This window comes from Sinocyclocheilus grahami, unplaced genomic scaffold, assembly GCF_001515645.1.
Source record: "Sinocyclocheilus grahami isolate Dianchi unplaced genomic scaffold, SAMN03320097.WGS_v1.1 scaffold550.1, whole genome shotgun sequence".
NCBI classification, from domain to species: domain Eukaryota; kingdom Metazoa; phylum Chordata; class Actinopteri; order Cypriniformes; family Cyprinidae; genus Sinocyclocheilus; species Sinocyclocheilus grahami.
The window spans coordinates 960,095-985,926 of NW_015505729.1; the positions used below are offsets into that span (position 1 = coordinate 960,095).

The following is a 25,832-nucleotide window of genomic DNA, read 5'->3' on the forward strand; positions in this document are numbered from 1 at the left end:
ACAACTGGAGACAACTAGAGATGCATTCACCGCATATGGAAGGTTCCACTGTCATAAAAGCGTTTTATGTGGGAACCTTTAACTTGGGTTAAAATTTTAAACTGTACTAAAAGAGAAATGCAGTATCTTGCTTATAAAAATGGATGGTGTGAGCATATTTTGGCCTTTAAGTGAAAGAAAAAGTACAGTCTGCAGGTTTTTCTTAAAATCACATACAGTACTGCAGAAATCTTCTTTACAGTAGATATCAACTTCTCGGCATTGCTTACGTTAACAAACATTTTACGTAATAGTATCCCTCACTATGCCGGCATGACTGAAAAAGCAATCCAATACAATAGCTTTTACCCTCATTCGGTGATATAAATCTGGATCCGTCTGGCTGCTTGAGTCAATAGGCATTTAACTGCCCTCTCGTGTAATCCATCACAAGATAGTTATCTTTATTCTATATGTGCAGCTTTATAGGTGAGAGTGGACTGATATTTATTTGTATTAACTTAAGAGAAGGTTTTTTTTTAGTTTTGTTTCTTTTTCTGGCGGTACTATTGGTTTACTATTGGCCTTCGTCTTTTCTCCCTCAGCCGTATCATGTAAGAAGTTGGATGGTGGACCTGCAGACGTTGCGGCCTGTCTTAAGTTTGCGGGTCCTATGCCTCAACTCACTCAGTCCTGCCAGCTTCCATGTCAGGATGACTGCCAGCTGACTACCTGGTCCAAATTCTCATCCTGCGCTGCTGATTGTGTGGGTGTCCGAACTAGGAAAAGGACCCTTGTTGGTAAGTGCTGGATTTAGTGAGTCTAAATCTTAAGGCTTCCTGATGTCAAGTCATCAAACAAGCTCTTCTCACCTACATCTTTGATGTTTTACAGCACATTTGCGTTATGATTCCTTCAGATGCATTTTAGTAGCTAGTGTCACATGCTCCTTGATCTAATATGCCAATTTGCTGCTCAAGAAACATTTCTTAATAATTATTATTATTATTATTATTTTTTTAAGTTTGATGACGTGTGTATTGTTTTACAGTGGTAGTGAAAAAATCATGTCTCTTGTGTGATGACGATTGATTAATTTGAGCAAAACCCTCTGTGTTCCAAATACTTTTGCAAAATGTTTTTTGTTAGATGCATATGCCTGTACCTCAGTTGAGCCAGAAATGTGGTTTGACCTTTAGTACAATGTACCATGGGAAGCTTAGTCGGTTATTTAGAGGTTAACAAAATACAGTGCGTGTGCCAAAGACCTATTTGCCCTTTAGATGACCTGCTGCAAGTCAAGCAACTTTGCAAAGGGATTACATAAGATTAGTGCAATATGTCTTTCAATTTGGATAAGTCTACTTACTCATGATTACCAGATCAGTATGTTTTGACCAAAGGAGGATCATTCTGTTAGCAGTGTGTTCCATATCATATTATTACAAAAGATTTATTTCCCTGAACATGAAAGCATATTTAAATGGATAACATGACCTTATGACTTTTGATCTAACATCTTAAAATAGTGTATGTTTGTGTGATTTTTCTGGCATAGGTAAAAGCAAAAAGAGAGAACAATGTAAAAACACACAGATGTATCCTCTGAGTGAAACCCAATACTGCCCCTGCAACAAGTACAATGCCCAGCCCGTGGGGAACTGGTCCGACTGCATCCTGCCCGAGGGTGGGCGAGTAGAGGGCCTTTTGGGTATGAAAGTGCAAGGTGATATCAAGGAGTGTGGCCAGGGTTACCGCTTTCAAGCCATGGTGTGCTACGACCAGGACAACCGCCTCGTGGAGACGTCACGTTGCAACAGTCACGGTGGGTGAAAAAAACGTAGGTGTATCATTCCTGCACCACTAGTGTCATTGTAAAAATAAGGATTAATTTATCTGCCTATCTGCCATTGGTCAGACAAACAGATTGTCCCGCCCCATACTCGCGTCATTGGTTTAGCCAGCGTTACTGTGTCGAGAAGAGTACATTTTTACACATGTTTTTGTTTGTCTTTTTTTTATTTTTTGACAGAAATATCATCTTGTAAATTTAGGCGATATTTTATTGTTATATTCATTCGTTTTGTTCAACTTCTTTTTACACAAAATAACCATCCAATAAAAATATAACTTTTATTTAAAAAATTTGTTTATATATATATATACAACATTTTTTTATTAAAAAATAATACAAAATAATAATACTACACGAATAATACTAATACCTCTTCAAAATAAATACAAAATAACTTTACAAAAATAACATTTCATGTGAAGAGAAATGTGAGTGGAAAATTAAACCAAATATTTTTTTATGAAAACAGATTTCATTTATATAATACAATTAGCCTCAACTGAAATAAAAGCCTTATCTGTTTTCTCCTATTATTTAAAATGCAGTCAGATTTTTGCACAGGGAAAAATTCGTTTAGATTAGAGAGTAGTTTTGTCTTTTTTGTCTCATTTTCAAGTAAATCTAAATATTCTTCATACTATTCTTAAATTGACTATATATCTATTATGTTAATTTAAGTTATATCAAGTCTTGTTTTCAAAAAAAAAAAAATCTAAATTGAGAAATCTTGTTTTCCCTTTATAATAAATGTATTTTTCTTACCCCATTGTTCTTCTTGTTTTAAGCATAAACTCACTTTTTTGTGAGAAATTTGTCAGAAAACAAGATGTACAGTAATATCCTATGTAATTTTGCTTTTAATTACATAATGCACGATTGAAGCATTCATATCTATCAAAATCATTCCTTATAGTTAGTCCATCTCAAGTAAATAACGCAAAGAGCTTGTCTTAATAGAAAATCAGCTTTCCGCAACAGTGTTCGTGATCTAATTGGGAGCGCCGCACCTCTTGCCACCTCCTGCAGCAAGGAGCTCACTGTTAAGGCCTCTCTCTTTATGAGTCACAATCCTCTAGTATGGATTGTACGCTCTCAGCTGGAGGCTTGCGACTGACTTAAAAACTCGGCATTCCTAGAGTGAAGATGTGCTCTTCCTGCTTCCTCTGAGACATCCCTCACTCCAATCAGACCTCATACCCCTCATGATTTGAAGCATAGTTGCCATTTTGTGAGGCTGTCAGACTGACATGTTGCCCAAGGCGATTTGTAGGGGGAGCGGGCGGGGGGTGGGGGGGGGTGGGATTGGGGTTGAGCGTGTTTAATCCAAATTTTTGTGATATGGATTCTGGTTCAAAAGTGTAACTATATACAGATATCTTGACTTTTTTTTTTTTTTTTTTTGATGGTGTGTATATTCATGTCTGTGTATAAGAATTATTTTGTGTTGTCCAATTTATTATTGATACAGGCTATCTAAGAAAAAAAAAACTGAGTTTTGAATGAGAAGCTGTTTAACAATATTAAGGTGTTTAACAAAATATTAACAATAATTTACTTTTTAATCATTAAACTTTATTAATTTAGTGCCACTATAAAAAATGTCAACTGTGTTCATTTAAATTAGATTTCAATTTCTTAATTTTAATTTTAAAATGACATTTTCTAAAATTTACAATTACAAATGATCTAAAATGAAGATTTTTCCCACCATTGGAGCAGTTAATGTGGAAGCCTCTCTCTTCCAGAAAATTAAAAAACTTAAATAAAAAATAAAAACTTTTTATCTAACAATTGTGACTTTATCACTATTATGAATTTAAATTTCACAATGTGGACTTCATTTCTCAGAATTGTAAGTTTATAACACATAATTCTGACTTTATTTCTCTCAATTCCGAGTTTATATCTCACTTCGGCCTTATTTTCTCAGAATTGTAAGTTCATAACACATAATTTTGACTTTATTTCTCACAATTGTGTTTATTTCTCATGATATAAGTTAACATCTCACAATTCTGACTTTTTCTTGGAATTCTAAGTTGACAATTTGCAGGTTTAACTTTTTAATTAGCACAGAATTCTGAGAATAAAAGTCAAAATTGTGAGATTCAGTATAACATAAGAATTGTGAGAAATAAAGCCAGAACTGTGCGACCAAAAGTTGCAATTACCATTTTTATTTCATGACAAAATTCATGCTTTGAATTGACTTTTAAATCTTTTTTTTTTTTTTTGTGATGTCTGTTATTATTATTTTTTACCACAATAATATATTTAAATAATATTTCAAACATTTTGAGTAAATACTAAATTGTATATTGGTGATCATTTATAAATACCATCTACTTATGTACCATTTATTCCTTTGCTTTTTCATCAGCAAACTTCCATCATCATGTTTGCGCAGCTATTGCAGCTTTTTAAACATCAATCATCCAATTTAAATCAGATATTTGTGTGCTTGTAGGTTTGAAGGAGCAAAGTATTATGCTGTTTGAATAATCCTCTGAAATGTTCAGGACTTGAGCTGTCTAACATAGCTTTCCCGTTCCAGAAACAAACTATAACCTTTGCAAGTTGTGATGTAAAATGAAACTTCAGCAGACCATATCAGTGCAAATGCCACAACCTTGACCTTAATACTGTTTCATCTGTCACAATTTATTAGGCTTACTCCAGTAACCAGCATCATAACTGTATCATGTTGGTTTTACTCACTATAATAGAAATGCTAAGTTTCATTCTTCTCTCTTTTGGCTCTTGAAGGTTACATAGAGGAAGCGTGTATCATTCCATGTCCATCTGACTGTAAGCTCAGCGAGTGGTCAAACTGGTCCCGTTGCAGTAAGTCCTGTGGCAGTGGAGTCAAAGTACGGTCCAAGTGGCTTCGGGAGAAACCTTATAACGGTGGCAGGCCCTGCCCCAAACTGGACCATGTTAATCAGGTATGCAGGGACCCGGTTATGTTTTTGTAATGAATATGTGCTTGTCTTGTTTTAATGATGAATTACTGGGGTGCTGTAAATTATTGATCAAAGGACTACACGGAATAACATGTTTCTTTAATGCAGAGCAATGGGGTTTACTAATATGTTCATATACTGTAATCATGGGATATTGTTTGTGCATCATAGCTTTAGATCATTAAAGATTATGTGAATTTCCACAGCATCAAACGATCTTCTGAGGTTTTGGAAGTGACTAATGAATGGCATGTAACAACTTCTCTGTTTTCCGCATTTCTCCCTTTCATCTTCTCTCTCTCTCTCTTCTCATGGCGGGAATCCTGCAACAGGCTCAGGTAAAAATCTCAGGTTTTAAATGATTGATGATGGTGCACACGTGATTAACCAATTATTTTTTTAATGATAATATTTTGATGATAATCAGTTTTGATCAATTATTAATTCAAGATTTTGATAAATGTATGGCTTTGAGGTCCAAGGACATAGAAATGATCTCAAAAGTATCATTATAAACCTGATTGGCTTGGCTCATGAATATTAAGTAGGTGATAGATTAAAAAGTAGCTTTTTAATGTTTGTTTTCTTGTTGAGATATTTATTAATTCAAGATTTTGATAAATGTATGGCTTTGAGGTCCAAGGACATAGAAATGATCTCAAAAGTAACAGGACTCATTATAAACCTGATTGGCTTGGCTCATGAATATTAAGTAGGTGATAGATTAAAAAGTAGCTTTTTAATGTTTGTTTTCTTGTTGAGATATTTTTAATGAACATCAGTAATAACATAAATTAGTTCATTTTAGATCATTAATTCATATTAGTTAATGTATTATCTACCGTTCAAAAGTTTGAGGTTGGTCAGATTTTTTTTTATGTTTTTGAAAGAAGTTTCTTATGATTAGCAAGGCTGCAAAATACAGATATATATAAAATACAAAAAACAGTAATATCGTCGGGCAGCGCGCCGACATGTAGTGCCTTTGCACTTTGGGCATCCCGAGTTCGAGTCCCGGCTCGTGGACCTTTCCTGATCCCACCCCCCTCTCTCTTTCTCACCCCCTTCGCTTCCTGTCGACCTACTGTCCTATCTAAATAAAAGGTATAAAATGCCAAAAAAAAAAACAGTAATATCATGAAATGGTATAAAAATTTCAAATAACTGTTTTCTAATTTAACAAATTAAATATTAAAAAAATTTATTAATTCCTGTGATTGCAAATCTGATTTTTTTAGCAGCCCTTACACCAGTCTTCAGAAATCAGTCTAATATACAGATTTGGTGCAAATGATTTTGGTGAAACCTTTTTTTTCAGGATTATTTGATGAATAAAAGCATTTACCTATTTATCTAAATTAATAAATGCTCTAAATAATTGTTATTTCACTGTTAATTCATGATAACTGAAGAACGAACAAATGTTGATTGAATAAAACTGGTAAAGTGTACCAATAAAGCTTTATAAATAGGATTATTCCCCAAAAAGTTGGCGAACAAGCTGAAACCTCTGTGGTGTTTCTCAGGTGTATGAAGTGGTACCCTGTCTGAGTGACTGCAGTCAGTATGTGTGGGTGGCTGAGCCGTGGAGTGTCTGGAAGGTCAGTAATGTTGATCTGAAGGAGAACTGCGGGGAAGGTGTACAGACGAGGAAAGTTAGGTATGACTGACTCAAACAACAACATTAGCAACAGTATTACTACTTAACACTCAAAGTGTCAAAGAACAATCAAAGTTCATGGTGGTCCTAACAGATGTTTCTTTTCATGAAGGTGCATGCAAAACACTGTTGATGGACCTTCAGACCTTGTAGAAGACTATCTCTGTGATCCAGAGGAGATGCCGCTTGGAGCCCGAGAGAGCAAGTTGCCCTGTCCTGGGGACTGCGTTTTGACTGATTGGGGCCCTTGGAGTCAATGCCTATTGGTGAGAGGAAACATTGATCAGGAGCACATCTAATGTTCAGTATAGCACACAATCCTATTTTCCCTCTACAGTGTTGTGATGGATAATCAGTTATTCCATGCGTGGTGTGTATGATGAAGCTGAGTGCAACACTTTTCAATGCAAACGCCCCCTGCAAAACCCAACCTTTATATGATAAGTTTAAATGCATGCAGATTAGCCAGGCTGGAACCTCTTCCTCCTATTTTTCCATCTCCTGCAGAGGAGGATTTGAGACACAGCATGTTCTTCAGAGCTGCTCAACACCAATCAAACATTTTTGATCAGCCATGCACAGGCAAATGGTAAATACAAGGCAAAATAAGAAAATTGAGGATGGTGTTGTGTATGGCAGGGGTTGGCCGCTCGGAGTGGGTTGCGAGTTCACACAACAAATAGTTTGCAGTGGCATAAGTGTGTGTGTATAGGTATTACTGAGGAATCTCTCGGGGGGAGGGTTACTCACGTCTGTCTCAGTGTGATTCCCATGCACACTGCCACCAAACTGCAAGGGTAGCTAATTGCCATGGATACTGAGAGTATCCCTGTGGTGAAAATGCGGGAAGGCTTAAAACATCTTACACATGACATCAGAGAGGAATTTATTTCCCTCAGAAAGAGCTGCCAATGTCTGAAATAACAAGGGAAATGTGAAAGCGAAATTAATCTGCTGCACATATGCTGAATATTTCAAGTCCTTTCTTTTGTCCATTTGATTGTTCTTTTGTTGTTCGTTGATCATCGTTTGTTCATTGAAAGCTTTGTTTTGTTCTGTTTTTTTGTTTTTTTTGAAGCCATGCAATGTCAATAGTACAAGACAGCGGACCGCCAGCCCTATACGTCAGCCTGGGGAAGGGAAACAGTGTCCTTCAACTACAGAGAAAGAAACATGCACCCTGAACACCAACTGCTTCCATTACTCCTATAATATTACAGGTATATATTGACTGAAATTTAACTAGAACATGCTGGCTACCAGATACATGCGAAGACTAAAAAATCACTATATGATTTGACAAATGTGGCTATTCATCTGTCACCTGGCCTCTTAAAGGGATAGTTCACCCAAAAATGAAAATTATGTCATTATTTGCTCACCCTCATGTCATTCTAAACCCGTAAGACCTCCGTTCATCTTCGTTACACAAATTAAGATATTTTTGATGGAATCTGAGAGCTCTCTGCTCCTCAGCAAGGAGATCGGTAAAATAATCCATGTGACATCAGGGGTTCAACCATAATTTTACGAAGCTACGAGAATACTTTTTGAGCGCAAAAGAAAAAAAAAAACGACTTTATTTAACAATTCATCTCCTCCAGCACGCAGATATGCTGTTTACGTCGTTTACACTTTGAGTTGAACGAAAACAGCGTGCTAAATGTGCTCAAATAGCACTGAATAGTTACTTCTTGAGCAACAAATCAGCATATTAGAATGATTCCTGAAGGAACATGTGACACTGAAGACTGGAGTAATGGCTGCTGAAAATTTAGCTTTGTCATCACAGGAGTAAATTACATTTTATAATATATTAAAACTTACTGACCCCCAAACCCCATTAATGAAGAAAGATGATTATGGGATCGTACAACAGAAGAGATCCCTTTAGATCTTAACATTAGCTAACACTGCTTAAGAAATGAGTGGTCATATGCTCTATAAAATCATGTTTTTAGAAGAAAAATACATAAATACCTATAAGTGCTTGCTCTGTTGTAATTTTAGTCACACACGTTTTGAAGTTTTATGAAGGTTTTGTTATTTAGTTTTTTGTGTTGCCATGCAAAATAATCGTTCTTGTGAGAGAAGAGTTTTATTGCAAGCATCCCCTGTGTGCCACTCTTAAACAGAAGGATGCATTCTCCCTGAAATAGTCTACACTCCATTTCTCTCTATCCCTCTCCTCAGCCCTGCAGAATCGATTTAAGAAAATCAAGAGGGGGAGAGATGAATATTCAGAGTGGTTTCAGGGCCTGGAATTAGGCTTGAAAAATGCCTGGCAGATTAAGTTATTCACAGACGGGTGGAACATTACTACACAGAAAGAAAGACTTTCAGGTCACATATCGTTTTTGGCTTCCATTGGAGAGGGATTGAGTTACCTGAGATTAGTGTGTGTGTGTAACATCATGAGATAATTCACTTACTGTAAAAGCCTTTATTTCATTCAAGGAGTCACTTTGCTTGTTTTTAAAGCATAAGATGAGCATCATCTTTAGCAAGCATCCGAATAACTAGGGAGTTGTGCTTCCAGTATATGAGTGAATTTTAAAATAACATTTGCCGTGTCTTATAGAAAATGTTGTGTTGCAACAACAAATACTAAGGGTTTTAAAACTTTAGCAATGCTACAATGCAGCATCGTGAAAAATATCTGTTTTTCTTTAAATGTTTCTTGTAGGGAAGCTCTGGAGAAGGAGAACTGTGATCCAGGCCTCTCAGGGTGATGGGCGGCCATGTTTCTCACAGCTGGAACAGTGGAAGCCCTGTCCTGTTAAACCCTGCTACAGCTGGAGATACAGCACCTGGTCTCCATGCAGATCTGAGGTGAGTTTCCTGATGAGTCGCTGAGCTTTCTTTATTCATTTTGGACAATAAGCTGAATTAAATATTTTAAAATGTAGTTCATGGATGTTTTTTTTTTTTAACATATCAGGCATAGAAGTGTTAAGGGAAAAAGTTGTATAGGCAGAAAAATGTATAGATACACTGGCGTTCAAAAGTTTGGGGCAAGTAAGATTATTTTTTCTCTTTAAATGAAATTAATTATTTTATTCAGCGAGAATTGTTCAAGGCATTTATAATGATGTTAAAAAAATGATTTCTCAAATAAATGCTGTTCCATTGAACTTTCTGTTCAAAGAATCCTGAAAGATGATCCTAAAAGCACAACTGTTTTCAACACTGATAATAAGACATGTTTCTTGAGCAAATCAGCATACAGTATTAGAATGATTTCTGGAGGATCATGTGACACTGAAGCCTGGAGTAATGATGCTGAAATCTCAACTGTGCCATCACAGGAATAGCTGGTTGTGGTGTGCATGATACACACATCTTGCTCATACAGTACATTGTCGTACAATATTTTCGCATATGTATGCATGTACAGTATTTTTATGTATGCATATATAGTCCTATTTTCCCAACATACTGAATTTATTAGTATATGTCAGTAAATAAATGAAATAAATGCTAAATGAACCACATTATTTATTTAATAAAGGATCTTAGTTAAGGTGCGGGCATATTTACCGTTGCTTGACTAGGGTGAAATCCAGTCATTTCAATAGGAATCCGTGCGATCAGGAGTTTTGCGTGAGATTTGCACAGATTTTCAGATGCTCAAGTCGGTCATGCAAATCCGCCACACTGACCAACAAAAAGCTGCTTGTGACCTGAGCTTCATATATCTCTACGTTACCGACAATGAACATTAGACTTGTTGTTGCATGCAAAATTTAGCTGAAATTTTACTAATGTGACTGTAAGTTAATGCGTAAAAAAGTAACCTGATTGTATAAAACCTATGTAATGCAATGAGCGTTTTATTTTGCAAGCCGATATGAACATCTTAAGAAGGTTTCATCTTACTTGAGGCGCCTTTCCCTATAGTAAACCACCATCACTTCATTTCATCTGCAGCAGTGTTTAGGTATATTTAGAATATTCCCCAATCCTCTCCTGCTTTGGCCTTTCCGCAACGTTTCTGCTGTCGTCTTCCTCCTGTCATCAGTCTGGTTTTCAGGACCCAACAGGGGGTTTAATTAAAGACAACAGACAAAGCACACAGCCTCTCTGTTCTCTCCTTTCTTCCCGTCTCTCTTTCTCCTTCCCCCCTCGTACCTCATGCCCCCGTCACAGTGCAGGCTGTGAGAGAATATTGACTCTGGCCTTTGTTCTCGGATGCCTGTCTCTAAAGTGTCTTCTGACAGCCCGCAGCAGTCTCTAGCAGCAATGCTTCACTTGTGCCTCATGTTTTTAGAGATTTTCAGTAGCTATGAAAAAATAATGCGGGTAGCTGACAGTGCGAAACATGAGGACAGAGAAACAATGTTGGCATTTCTTCCTGCCTCATTTTGTGTCATCATGAGAAGTTTTGCTCTTTCGAGGTTTAGAGCAACAAAGAAGCTGCTTTTCTGTGTAAAGTTCATCCTCAATCTCCACTAGGACTACAAAAAGTTTATTTATTTTTATTTTTTACCACAGCTGGTGTCCAGTTGTAGTCATTAATGTTAAAACTCCCTGTTTCATTAGGGTGCACGGTGTGGAGAGGGCCTGCGCTTCAGGAACGTGTCCTGCTTTGTGTCCGATGGCTCGGGGAAGGATCCGGGCAGTATGGTGGATGAGGAACTGTGCGGAGACCTGGAGCAGACAGTGGATGAGGACAAACAGATCATCCTGCAAGAGTCTTGCACGGTGCCCTGCCCAGGTATCAACTATTGCCACGAATGTGATGACATGCTGTTGAAGGCAAGCATTGAAATTGAAGCGCCTCACTGATGTAAATCTTGGGTTCAGAAACTGACATTAATTACATGATTAAGTACATAAATATTTGTTACAATATACACTACTATTCAAAAGTTTGGGATCAGTAAATTTTGAGTTTGCTTATTTCTTTTATTTTATTTTTTCATTCTGCAATGTTACTATCAAAAGTATCATTAAAGACATTTGTAATCTTACAAAAGTTTTCTGTTTCAAATAAATGCTGTTCTTTTTAACTTTTTATTCATCTATGAATAACATACTGAACAACACAATAGTTTTCAACACTGATAATAATAAGACATGTTTCTTGAGCAGCAATATTAGAATGATTTCTGAAGGATCATGTGACACGGATGACTGGAGTAATGGCTGCTGAAAATTCAGCTTTGCCATCACAGGAATAAATTATATTTTTAAATATATTAAAATAGAAAACAGCTATTTTAAATTGTAATAATATTTCTGTTTTTACTGTATTTTTGAGCAAATAAAGCAGCCTTGGTGAATATAAGAGACTTCAAAAACAGTAAAAAATCTGACCAACCCCAAACTTGTCGACGGTAATATGTTTAACACATTTACAGAATTTGATATTTCGGTTTTGTTTTGCTTTCTAAAGATTGGATAAAAAAGAAATCATGAGATTAATTGTAATTGTTTCATTCTATTAAAAGGCAAAAAAAAAATGTAATTAATTTTTAAGAGATATTTAGTAAAGTAAATATCTACATACTATTTTTATTTTATTTATTGTAATGACAATATAAAAGCCAATTATGTAGTGTAGCAAAAATATATCATGCTTTCTCTCAAGGAGAGAAAAAAAAGAACTCTCAAACAGTATAAATTGGCCATTATACTGGACAATATATAGATATCTTTATATTTTATGAAGGGGTGTTCTTGCATGGGGATCATCATATTTGGTTGTCCTGGGCATCAAAAAGTTTGAAACTACCTGATCCATAGGAGTGCATTAGAGAAAAGTCTCGTGTTTATAGCAGTTCACTTTTAAATCTGTCAGACCTACTTTGGCACATTTACAAGGCAGCTTTTATGAGGCACTGTGTGAAATATTCACTGGGATATCACACAACTATAATTCAACACCCTCAAATACCTTACTGTATTACCTCATGCAACAAGATGGAGAATTAAACTTCATGGCTTGTTGTCCATTATTATACTGTAATTACACAGGAAATGAATGGAAACAAAGTTATTTTCAGACAGGCTTTTGATAGCTTTTTATTTCAGCAGGTGAGTGACAGATAATAAGACAATATTTTGACAAGTCCTTTGTGGCAGCAGGAGAGGGTCATGATTGAGGTTTTTTATGGGGACAGTAACAACACACCAGCGCATGCAGTGCAGATTTGTGTTGTGGTAGGGTAAGTTACATGATGCTTTGCTCTCAGTGTAGTTGTGGTTTTTGCTTTTTTTAGAAAGTTGCACAGTGCTTCACTCGCTCTGACCTTTGACCCCATCATTCATTCTTCATTCTTGAAGCGTAGCTTCCTGGCACACATCCAGTCTCGCCCCGATTTATAAAACTCCAGCTGTGACCTACTGCTGTGCTCCCTCTGTCTTCACATTTTTTTCCTGTTCCGGTCTCTTTTTTCACACAAATGTTTCTTAAATAATGATGATGTGCCGCTTGTGCATGTGAATATTCATCCCAGTGTTGTGTAACTTCATTAGCTATTCACACAAAGACTCGAGTGTACTCTGTGTACTCAGGTGTCACATCTGCCTCTGGCTTTCCACTGCGCACGTGCTCTGATAATCACGATCATAGGATTAGGGCTTTATGGAAGGACAACTTTCTGAATAATTAATACTCTGGGAAATATTCACAAATCAGGGCTACTATTACAACAGGACAGACTGACCTACTTCTGTTGAAAAACACCCTGAGATCACTCACAAAAAAACATGGAGTCTTAATATCCTGGACAAAGAAATAGAAAGTCTGCAAGCGGAATTTGTTAGTTTTGGACCCAGTAGGTTGAAACTGCAAAAACATTTTGGTTCTTTAGGGTTTTAGATTAAATCTATTAATTAATCACTAAGCCCACACAGAATATGTGCCTGGAGCTCCTCATACATCTCTAATGGACTTCTGTAAAAACTTTGTCACTTGCAAAGTTTATTTGTTTATTTAACATTTTGGTGAATTTGATTATGCCTTCAGCTACCAGTCACTCCGTAGAACTCTCTGCACCATTTGAAATCAACTTTCAGCAAAACTCATTTATAGCTGTCACATTTTAAATTTAAAATTAGAATAAAAAAAGGTTTACATTTCAATTTTGTGACTAGTGTGTGTGTATATATATATATATATATAATAAAAAAAAATTTTAAGCAACCTTTGCAAATGCCAATATCAATCACCTATTAATTTTCTAACAGAGGTGTTAATGTATTCGGCAGGTGAGTGTTACCTGACAGACTGGACTGTGTGGAGCCCGTGTCAGCTGAGCTGTATCAGCGGGGACGATCTGGGCTTCGGTTCGATGCAGGTGCGTTCTCGTGCTGTTCTAGCTCAGGAACCTGAGAACCTTCTTCAGTGCCCAGAACAGGAATGGGAAGCCAGGCCATGTACAGGTCAGTCAAAATCAATGCATTTAGGGCAGACAATGCAGTTTCACTGTAAAAATAAATTCTGAAATTGTAAATAAAACAAACATTACTGGAGTATGTTTGAGTTCAAAAATGCTATTTCATCTTCATAATTTCAAGTTTAATCCTGTGTTACTTGCTGATTTTTTGTGAAATTTACTAGCAAGTTTCTGAGTGAAAATTGTCTCTTCATCGTTTATTTTTTTTTTCATTGTAGATACCTTTATTAAGCCTACATATTTTAATGTTTTAACAGTTATGGGTTTCATTATTTTTTTCTGAATGTGCCACTGTTAATACTGTTCTATGTTTTAAGAGGGCCAGTGTTATGAGTACAAATGGATGACCGGTCCATGGAAAGGCTCGTCTCGACAAGTCTGGTGCCAGCGCTCTGATGGATTGAATGTCACAGGTGTGATAGATAGATAGATAAATAAATACATACATAAACAAACAAATATTTTTGTGTTAATACATAAGTAGTTTTATAAATTAATATTTGTATTATTCTTTTTTTTTAGTCCTTTATATATAGGAGGAAAGAAAATAATGGTGCATCCCCAGGTGCACAAATTGTAGAAGCAGAGATAAGCCATACTGTATCTGCTTTCGATATTCAGAGAAATAAAACAATGAAACCATCACTATGACAGAAGCATCAATATTCTCTCCTCAGAGAGTGTTTGATGACATACTGTGGTTTGAGATAAAGTTGACGTCCTGTACTGTCATTTCCTGTCAGAAAGACTGAAGTGTACGCTGCCTCCTCTTATACATTTGTATATACTTTATGGAAATAAGCTTTTAATCCATGCCAATGTGACACCCACATTTAATCCCATTCACCATCATGCCAGCTGTCCTCCCATGTTAATGTGTCTGTGTGTGTATTTCTACGTCTCTCCCTGTTTTGGTGCAGGTGTGGAAATACACGGGAACAGAAATATGCCCATATCCCTCACACTCTGCTGAAGAACATCATAAATGCATTGCAAAATGAGATTTCAGTGAGCTTTGTATGCCATAATTATACCAAATGGAAGCTTGGAATCAGTTCCTCTGATTTTCAAATGTTTATTTGTCCTCTGTGTCGAGCCGTCCAAACTGACCTCGTTCCAGATGGCACACATGAATCTGGTCACTTGTGATTGGCAGAACAGGGCAGCAGAACTTCTAAGGCTGTAATCAAACCCTCTACAGCAACCAGGTCCCTGTTTATGCATATTCATGAGTTATATTAAGGTGTGCAGAAGTATGAATATTCATACAAGCTGCTAATTGGTAAACATGTTTCTGCAGATGCTTACAGTTTATAGTGCACCTATAAAGAAGAGATCTTTTAACATCTTATTGCTAATGATGAATTTTTACATCAAAACACACAAAGAGAAAACGCATGGCCAATTTTCCAAGTATCACCCAGTAACCAGCTTTCTGATTTACACTAGACACAAATGTCACATCTAGTACTGGTTGTGGCCTTAACAATTGTCATGGTATCTGGCAGCAGCAGTCGAGGGTGGTTCCGGCATTAGGGAGCAGTTCTATTTCACTGCTCTCATTGTTGATTGGATGTATTGATTCATCCCAGCTTGGAGAAAATAACACCCCTGCACTGGCCGCCGGCTGCCCATTTCAGTTCTTTTATAGATCCAGTGGATTCCCACAGGCTGCGATTTGTAGAGAGGAAGATGGAAAGAGATCGTACACATAGGCGACCCAAGAAAAGGATCGTTTTTAATTGTGTTGGCTGACAATAAAACTGGCAAAATCCCATAGACTTACATTGACAGAGTAGCTCAAGCTTGAAGATCGAGGGAACAGTATATCATACAGACTGAGAATGTGCTAGAAATTATGTAAAAATGTCCTTGTAACCCCTCAGAACACCTTAGCAACCATCGAGAAATTCCTAGTAAAAAATTCTAGAAAACACTCAGAATACCATGGTCCACAAGGGAGAAAAAGGTTCAGAAAATGTAAAAAATAAATAACTTAGTGAATACATATATATTAAACATTTAATATATTATATTCCTAATTATTTTATTCTATTGACAGCCATAGTTTTATGTTTTCCTTTAGTTTATACATCTAACTATGAAGTCCATGTCCACCGCATAAGAAAACAAAAAACAAAAACAATATTTTGGTAATTCATAATTCTGAAATAAAATCATAATTGAGAGATAAAATGTCAAAATTATAAGATAAAAAGTCATAATTATGACATGCGTAAAAAATTTTGAGATAAAAAGTCACACTTATGACATAAAATATAGATGTCCATGTCTAACAGCACTAATGGTGTGTAGAAAAAAATACATGATGTTTAATAGATTACATCTAAATATGAGCTCCTTTTTTCTGGATATTTTACATATACATACATTTTTAACACTGTAAATTGGCTACCATATTTTAGGAAGGGGTTTCTCAGAAAGAGGATCATCATATTTGAGGGGTCCATGGCATAAAAGAAAAAGTATGAAAACCAAAAGCATTGTGACACTGAGTTTTGCACTGCCAAGCACCACAAATCTAGTTGAGTTTTTATTACTGCCTCATGCCTATCAGTTAACACATCAGTAATATCATAACACGGGAGGTTTTAAGCATGAATTAGATTGGAGTGAAGAGTGTCTGGCACTCTTTAAGCATTACCAAAGAGATTGAAATAGAGGATGAATGTGGGAGAGCAACAGAATGTAGAGTCTTTGATGCCTCCTGCCTCCAGGACAATACTGTGGCTGAAAATGATCATGTGCTTGTTTGTGTGTGTGACCGTGTCATTAAACAATGTTTACATAAAACTTTGAACTTCTTTGCCTGCAGGTGGATGCCTGTTGACAAGCGAGCCGGTATCTGACAGGTCATGTGACCCAGCCTGCGACAAACTTCGCTCCTACTGCACTGAGGTTAGTATGTGTGCATGTTAATGTGTGGACGCCTGCTGAGGTGGGATGCTGGGATGCAGGCAGACTGTAAACAGGGTTGCATGGATATTCAATACAGCAGGATTAGACTTCCTACAGAGGAGAGAGATAGTCTTGAAATGTTTAATGGGAAATGCTGGAACATGAGAACCAAGATGCACTGGCTATAATAGGAAAAGTTGATATCCGCTTATCAACAGAAACCATCTTAATAACCTTAGATGGAAACTTATGAAGCCACTTTACTATTCAGTCTTTTTCTGATAAAAATAACAGTGTTAGCCTTATGCATGGAATTTATCAAGCACCATGACCAATGTCAGAGGATATTAAAAGCAGTAACACTGCTAGTGCTGTAGAGATCAGTACAGGCTAAATAAAACACCTTAGGGAAGATAAGTCACTATCAATTGTGAGCTTTATATTATTCTGGATGGCAGAAGTGTTTTGAGTGGTTGGTGTTTTTGAATGTTTTTATGCTGCATATGCCTTTGATTTGTAAGATCCTCTAAATAAATGATCAATGTGTTTATGGACATATACGGTTGGGATGTGCTAAGATCTCCTTTGCAACTTTCTTAATTGTTATTATTATTGTCATTATTATTATTATTATTATTGATCATATTTTAGGTAAAATTAACATTGTTAACCAAACCGTTACTAGAATAAATTGTAAAAAATAAATAAATAAATACAATAATCTCTTTTCAAAAAGAAAACAATTTATGCATTTAGCAGAAGCTTTTATCCAAAGCGATTTCCAGTGCATTCAGGCTATACATTTTTTTTACCAGTATGTGGTTAGTATATAGTTAAAATGAATAGAACTACCCTTTATTTTTATTTTATTTTAAGAATCTCCTTTGCAACTTTAGTTTTCTTTAATTGAACTTCTTTAATTTAATTTAATTTCTTTAAAATATTATTGTAATTTCCAATTAACAATAAAACAATTATTAGAACAAATTAGTTTCCATTAAAAAATAATCATGTATAACTAGTCTACAGAACTCAAGAACTCAAATGGTGCACTATACTGTACACTATGCACGTATATTATGCACCATGTACTCAGTCTAGTATGAATTTCACATGCTTATTTTGTCCAGCACCAGAGTCTGATAGTCTCTTCACTACGTAAGCAGAACTGAGACTATTGAGTGCATGAAGTGTCCAGCATTCCACACTTTTTTTTTTTCACGGTTATTAAAGTGCATCAGCCAGGTATTTCAAGTGCACTTATTCATTTTGGAATTTTACATAGAATAATGCACAAGTGCGTAAATTGGGATGCACTTCATGTCTGTTTGTCCTCCTCACAGCCATATAGAAATGGTGAATACTTCCAGCTTATACGATCACATGACAAAACATCTTGTTTGTTTGCAGATAATCCTACATATAAGATGTAAACATTCATTGTGACCTACCACATTTGTCCTCCAGTGTGCGATTTCCCCCACTGCATATGAACTGAATGTTGTATACAAGTGAAGATTGTGAGCGTGTCTGAATCGGGTCTCCTGCTGTGTAGTGAATCCCTCTACTGTGGGAAGAAACCGACTGTATTCATATCAGATTCTTCTGCTACATCCAGACCTGCTCTTCTGTGCCCATCTTTAGAGATGCAAATACCCCAGTGCATTCTGGTTTTACCGTGATCACACAGATCTGACAAGGGTTGTGTTTGCGCGTGGGCCGATTATCCTCCCAAGATTGCAGTGGGAATAAGAGACCCCCTGCAGACGGCAGGAACCTGGGGGTTTCTCCACATATATTTACACACAAGCACTCAGGCCTGAGTATCGGTGATGCTCGTGGAGATCCAAATGTCTCGTCAGTGGTAGAACACATGCTGGAATGTATCTTATCAACACCCACACTTGAATGTGCACTCGTAGCCTTCAGGATTCACATGATCTTGATGTTTTCCAGAACGAAGAAACACTTAAATAGCACAAGGAACACAAAAATTATCTTTGAAATGACAGCTAGATGCTGCAGAAATATTTTTAGCATCTAACAGAGCTGTTTGAGAGAGCTGTTAGCTGAAAGAAAGAACATGACACTGGTAGAGAGTAAGCTAAGCGATAGTCGCAGGAGGCGGAAAGTGAATTCAATTAGCAGCTGTTTAGAGGCCGAGGGAATGCTGCGAATAGAAAGCTGTCTGTGTTTTTAACACAGTGTTTGGTATGAGTGATTTTCTGCTTCCATTATATTTCAGGTAGCCACACTCTGGCGCCAGTTGCATAAACATTGTCACCATGTTAAAGGCCCATTCACACCAAGAACGATAACTATACTAGCGTTCACACCAGCGGACGATATTGTCTGTTTATTCCAAGCGCACACTCGTCTGCCACATTAAATTCTCAAACTTGTTATGGCAGGATTGATGCTGATTGGCTGTCACTGTTTTTATCGTTCATCAGCTGGAAAAAAACATTCTCAAAGTGATTCCAACAATATCGTTTCTCTGTCTTTATCGTTATAACTGTGGTGTGGACTCTGCCATTCTTTAATATTCAGAATGATTTTTAGAACTATATCTTTATCTTTATAGTTATCGTCCTTGGTGTGAACAGGCCTTAAGACTGTGTCTTAAGAACTAGTTTGACTAACTAGCAGTTAACCAAGTGGTTATCAGACTTACTTTTCCGACTCAAATGAGGTCAATCTACGTTTTTATGTAACTGGCTTTAAAAAGGTATGACCAGTCTTGCAGAAAAAAATTTGGTGTCTAACTTTTAAGACCAGTCTAAACAGTTTAACTGGCCACTGAACTGACAGCATCAAATTATTCTGCAGTTTATTCTGGCCGAGACGTTACCAAATGCTTCAAGTAATGTTACATGTTGAAACATTTTAATGTACAATTGATAAGACGAAACAGTTTAAGTCATGAAATAAGTCCTGATTAAAAAATAATGATATTGTACCTCTGAAATCAAATAAACAATAAATGTTAATAGTGGCCGTTACTGATATAGTCACTGATATATTATGAATCCCTGTTTAAATGCCTTGTCTGTTTTTTCTAAACTTTACTAAAATATATAATATAATTATTGTTTTAAAGTACATTACTGTTCAAAAGTGGGTAAAGGGAGGGTAACATTTTTAATGATTTTGAAAAATAAAAGTCTCTTTTTCTCATCAAGGCTGCCTTTTTAGATAAAAAAATGCAGTAAATAACGGTATTTTTTTTATTTTTAAGCAATATTTTGAAATATTATTACAATGTAAAATAACTCTTTTCTAGAAGTGGCTGGAAGACCTGCCAAGAGAGCATTGCAATAGTCCAGCCTGGACAGAACAAGAGCTTGAACAAGGAGTTGTGTTGCATGTTCTGAAAGCAAAGAAAGGGCCTGATCTTCCTAATGTTGTATAAAGTAAATCTGCAGGACCGGGCAGTTTTAGCAATGAGAAATTCAGTTTATCGTCAATCATAACTCCAAGGTTTCTAGCTGTTTTTGAAGGAGTTATGGTTGATGAGCCTAACTGGATGGTGAAATTTTGATAAAGTGATGAATAGAATATATTATATATTTATATATATTAATATATTTCTATTAGAATGTATTTTAAAATGTAATTTATTCATGTGATGGTAAAGCTGAATTTTCAGTAGTAATTTATCCAGTCTTCAGTGTCACATGATTCTTCAGAAATCATTCGAATGTGCTTTTTTTTTCAGGATTCTTTGATATATAGAAAGTTCAAAACAGCGGCATTTATTGTGAAATGGAAATCTTTTGTAACATCATAAATGTCTCATCACTTTTGAATGAATCAATTTAATGCATCATTGGTAAATAAAAATATAAATTTATTTAAAAATAATAATAATAATAAAAGCATTGTTTTATTGTGTACTGTATGCTGCTTGTCTGTTATAAACGGTACCGATTCATGTGTGTAACTGGTGCAATGTCTCCCCCTGCAGGCTGGTGTGTGTGGCTGTGAGGAGGGTTACACTGAGGTGATAACGTCTGATGGAATGTTGGACCAGTGCACGGTCATACCGGTGCTTGAGATCCCCACCGCAGGAGACAGTAAGGCTGACGTGAAGACGATCAGAGCCCTCAACCCCACTCAGCCCTCCGCCAACCTGCCAGGCCGCTCCGGACGCACCTGGTTCCTGCAGCCCTTCGGACCCGGTGAGTTTATGGCTTTATATAACTCTGAGATGGTTGCAGAAGACCAGCTTAGAGACATGTTCACAAGCATATTCACAAGACTAATATTTTCACACTAGCTACTGCTAACTATCTTTAACTCTTTTTGTGTATAACAAGGCTTAACAAGAACAAATACAGTGGCCACGAAAGTATTTAGACACAAATGTCTGAATTAAAAGTATATAGGTTTGTTTGCGATATATAAGTTCAATATCACAACATTTTAGGCACATTTTACATTTTTTAGATATAAATGATAAAACAATAGAAATTTTGTTCAAAACAATAATAAAGTGCTACACATTTTTTATTGCTAATTGTACAACACAAGACAGGGAACATCAAACAACATACTCAACAGAATACCTGAACAGTTGAACAGAATACCTTTGGCCATTTTTGCCTGTTGTGTTGGTTCTGAACTGCTGAGATGCAGCTGTGTATTTGTGCTGATGTGTGTGTGTATCCGCACAGATGGCAAACTGAAGACCTGGGTGTATGGTGTGGCAGCTGGAGCTTTTGTACTGCTAGTGTTCATTGTCTCTATGACTTACTTAGCCTGGTAAGAACATTTGTTATAACAGCAAACTAGATATTTTGTTCATTCCATACATTTACTTTATTCATCCTTTTCATCATTTATGTTAATCCATGTAAGTTGCTTTCAAATTCACTGCAAAAATCATTTTCCTAATCAATATTTTTGTCTTGTCCACTAAAAATATTGAAAAATTCTTAAGATAAAATAAAACTTTAATATTAAAATGTTACATGAAGTAAAAACATTCAGGAAATATATTTTAAAATATTATAAGTTAAATAAATTATTATATTTACATTCTTTTTTCCTGTGGTCTTTAACCTTAAACCTTACTAAATATTGTTACATTCTGAAAAAAAATTAAAGAAGAAACTTTATTCAAAATATATTCTCTAAAAAAAATTATTTTAAGGATTCTTGCATAGTTTTCCTAAAAGACAAGACAAAAATACTGATTCAGATTTTCCTTTTCTTTTTCCATGTATTTCACTTTTAATTTGTCTTCCCAACTCCTTCATATTGATCAGTTTTTGTATGCTGGCCCGGCGCTCTCCTCCGAGTGCCTCTGTGGTTTGGGTCGGACCCAACGACCAAGAGCTGATATACACCTGCCCTGACTGTCAGCGCATTGAGACTCAGTTCAACTAGAGCTCTCAGCTCAGTCCCCTCCCTCATGGCCTTGCCCTGTGGCCAGCCATGTCCATCACTTACGCCTTCTCACTGTCACATGTGACTTTCTGACCAATCACATGGAGCTGTTTGGAGGAGGTGAGCAGGAAGATTTAGTAGTCTAGCTCAGTGGTTCCCAACCCTGGTCCTGGTGGCACCCCAACACTGCACATTTTGCATGTCTCCTTTCTGACACGCCAATTTCAGGTCTTGGAGTCTTTACTAATGAGCTGATGATCTGAATCAGGTGTGTTTGATTAAGGAGACATGCAAAACATGCAGTGTTGGGGTGCCTCTAGGACCACGGTTAGGAACCACTGGTCTAGCTTTATATACACTGCCAAAAAAAAAAAAATCTTCTTAACAAGTCTTTAAATAGTCCCCCCTCATAATCAATCAAATCAAAAATCAATAAAACAATATAAATTCATCCGAACAACAATTGTTGCTAACCTGTAAATTTATACTTTAAAAAAATTGGAGGAAAAATCTGTTGGTGCAGACAAAATTCACTAGTTTTCAAGACATATTCTCTATAAAAAATGCATTATGGAGTGATTTATCATTAAATATGTCATAGAATGTTGCAGTAAATAAATAAAATGACAATGAAATGTAAGCATAAATAAATATGGTGTAAAATAATCTTAAATACACCTTAAAATGAAAATTCTTGTGAAATATGAAATGAAATAATGCAGACAATATAACACAAATGCATTTCAACATGCCATGACATATTTTATAATATCATATATCTATTTATTCAATTAAATAATAGTTTATTCGGTTAAATCACTTCATAATGCACTGCTTCTTCTCAAGTAAACTGATCCCATTTCAAGAATTTTTAGATATTGTAACTGGACATTAAGACTTATTAAGAAAATGCACATTAAGAATGGGATTTTTGCAGTGTATCCATTCAAAGCTATATGATTAATATATTCCAGGAAATGTTTGAATATACATTCACTTCACGTTCACAACTCTTTCCTGCTGAGTTTAGCTCCAACCTTGATCAAACTCACCAGTCTGTAAGTTTCTAGTGATCCTGAGGACCTTAATGAGCTTGTTCAGGTGTGTTTGATTAGAGTTCAAATCTGCCAGAGTTGAGAACCCCAGCATTAGGCACATATTGTAGTCAGTTTCTGTACCCACACTGCCCCCTGATGGTTAGGTCTAACATAGCCATCATCATCATCATCATCTTCTCAGAAATTCTTCTTTTTATTATTATTATTATGATTTGATGCAAAATACTGACATATTCCTTGAAGTTCACCTTATATTAAAAAAAAAAAGTTCTGATACTAGTGTATGACTTTTGAGCTAAAACCATGACACTAAGGTTTAGAGGATGTTGTATTCACACGTGTCCCTATCTCTGTGTCATAGTACTCACTAAGGTAAGTTTGATTTGTAGAGTTTAGTTGGCTGGAACGTGCTGCTGGCTTCACTGTTCCCTCCATTGCTAAAGCTATGCTTCCTGTAAAAGTTAGCATGGCAGCTAATTACTAATCATAACAATTAATAATCAGTGCTAACAATTTTTAGTATCTGTCTTCGTCATATCAGAAAAATCCCTAGTTAAATATTGAATTAAAAGTTGCAAAATAATACATTGTTATTATATAAACATTTCCATTAATTAAAATGTTTGAACATTTAATGTATGTAGCTGTTTACTAATGAAAAAATTCTCATTTTCATTTTTTTTATTAAACTAAAATTTAAATAAAAATAATCACATTTATTTAGACATTTTTACCAATAAAAATACACCATAAAATTAATATAACTTTAAAATCAAAATGGAAAATTTAAAAATAAAAACTAATTTAAAACGGTAATAAAAACTATAATAATATCCCAATTATACTGGAATAACAGTGGTGCAGTATGTAATCTTATAGTGGTATAAGCTACTGTACATTAGATTCATCTATTGCATGATAAAAAAGACCTTTACTAGAGCATGGCAACCAGCAGCAGTGCATGGACGTCTAACAACACAAAATGCCTTCGAAAAACACACATGCAAGGCATTTCAATATTGCAAAACATTTAAAACATTTGAATAAACAGATGCAATAGATATAGAGGTGACAGATTTAATGCAATGTTATACAGTGTAAGATGTTAGCCAGAAAGCTAAAAGTCTATTTCTTCAGAAAATCTAATATTATAATATCTAATATTATAGATCTTGATATGAAGGTAAACAACCTTGCTATCATATTGCATCTGTTGAGGCAAAATGTAGTTGCTTTGTAATAATAGCTATTTAAATGTTATTTTTTTCCCCCAGCAAAAAGCCAAAGAAGCCCCAGAGAAGACAGATGAACAACAGACTCAAGCCTCTGACGCTGGCTTACGATGGCGACGCTGATATGTAGCCTAACCACGTTTGCTTCGTACTACAGATACTCGCCTCCTTTCACAGTCGGCCATCGGTGCAAGCCTCGAACTAGGAGACTCGCACAAATTCACCGACTGCTTTTTATAAAACGCTAATGGAACCTCAGAGAGAGACTCGATCCATGTTTATATAATGTTTCTCCCCCCTCCTTTTTTTACGTTCAAGGTTTTTTTTTTTTTACTTTATTTCACGAGAGCCTTCATAAACTCTTCACAAATCTTCTTCAGGAAGTCTGCCTTCACCTCTCTGCCATTGACATCTTGCTGTAACATAGACTTGCAGGACCCTTTTTAAATATAAAGACGTTTTTTGCTGAGAAAGCACAAAATATGCCCGTCTCCTGTTTAGTCGCCCTTTTTGTCAGCTCTTGCAATATGTACATTGTCTGTGGCTATTGGGAGGTCGCATGTTCGTACAACCAAAATACACCAATTAACTTGCTAGTCGAATTTTCAGCCCTGAAACGTTCTTTGATTTCTGTCGGATCCTTCTTCGCATCAATATTATGTGATCAGAAGGATTAAAGACTGCAGATTGAATGGGCTCACTAGCGCCCCTATATAAACTCTGGCCTGCCTTTCCTCCTTTCTGTATTCAGGCTCCATTTTGCACTATATTAGTGCAGCATGAACATTTACTTATAGCATTGCCATAGAAAACTGCCTCTCGCAAAGCAAGATGATGTACAGTCTTGTGCTAGACACATTTCTTACAACAACAAAAAAAGAGCGAGAGAGAGAGAACAAAAGTAGCCCTTTTTCTTCTGATGGAACTCACTGGTGTTTGTTTATACATACTTGTTTACTGGTTGCCTCCTGTTTGTGATAAAGGGGCCCTTGAAAAGATTTGTGTGGACTCCACAAACCCCCCTGTTGTATGTACAGTAGCAATCAGCCACGTGTTTGCTTTCTTTGCCTGATTGACTCTTGTATGTTTTAATGGTTCTTTTCACCTTAGAGATCCAGGTCGGTGAAGTTTACCATGTGTTTCAGTCTTTCGTCTCTGATTCTAAGGGCTCTGTGTTCATAATTCGAGCGCTTAAAGAATCACTATGTAACTTTTCTGTGTTCAAAATTTGCAAAATGTATATAATGAGCGAGAACATCATGAATTCAACTTCCAAACCCTTTTTTTGTCTTATTCCGAATCACTACGGTACACTTATAATAAGTACTTATATTTGGACTATTGTAGCCTGGTCGGGTCGTCACCGCTGCGG

General features: G+C 36.1%; 1 protein-coding gene across 1 annotated transcript in view; it reads left to right on the forward strand.

The window, feature by feature from the left end:
* The window catches only part of LOC107555944 (thrombospondin type-1 domain-containing protein 7A-like), a 122,097-nt gene extending 96,769 nt beyond the window's left edge, over window positions 1-25,328 (forward strand). Inside the window, exons 11-25 of the mRNA XM_016238905.1 lie at window positions 585-779; window positions 1,538-1,804; window positions 4,601-4,779; window positions 5,130-5,135; window positions 6,324-6,457; window positions 6,570-6,723; window positions 7,536-7,677; window positions 9,144-9,289; window positions 11,000-11,174; window positions 13,673-13,846; window positions 14,178-14,273; window positions 16,697-16,779; window positions 20,747-20,960; window positions 21,456-21,543; window positions 24,503-25,328. Coding sequence (XP_016094391.1) covers window positions 585-779; window positions 1,538-1,804; window positions 4,601-4,779; window positions 5,130-5,135; window positions 6,324-6,457; window positions 6,570-6,723; window positions 7,536-7,677; window positions 9,144-9,289; window positions 11,000-11,174; window positions 13,673-13,846; window positions 14,178-14,273; window positions 16,697-16,779; window positions 20,747-20,960; window positions 21,456-21,543; window positions 24,503-24,590 — 2,141 coding nt within the window. The 3' untranslated portion in view covers window positions 24,591-25,328. The remainder of the gene's footprint in view (window positions 1-584; window positions 780-1,537; window positions 1,805-4,600; window positions 4,780-5,129; window positions 5,136-6,323; window positions 6,458-6,569; window positions 6,724-7,535; window positions 7,678-9,143; window positions 9,290-10,999; window positions 11,175-13,672; window positions 13,847-14,177; window positions 14,274-16,696; window positions 16,780-20,746; window positions 20,961-21,455; window positions 21,544-24,502) is intronic.
* The last annotated feature ends 504 nt before the right edge of the window (window positions 25,329-25,832 follow it).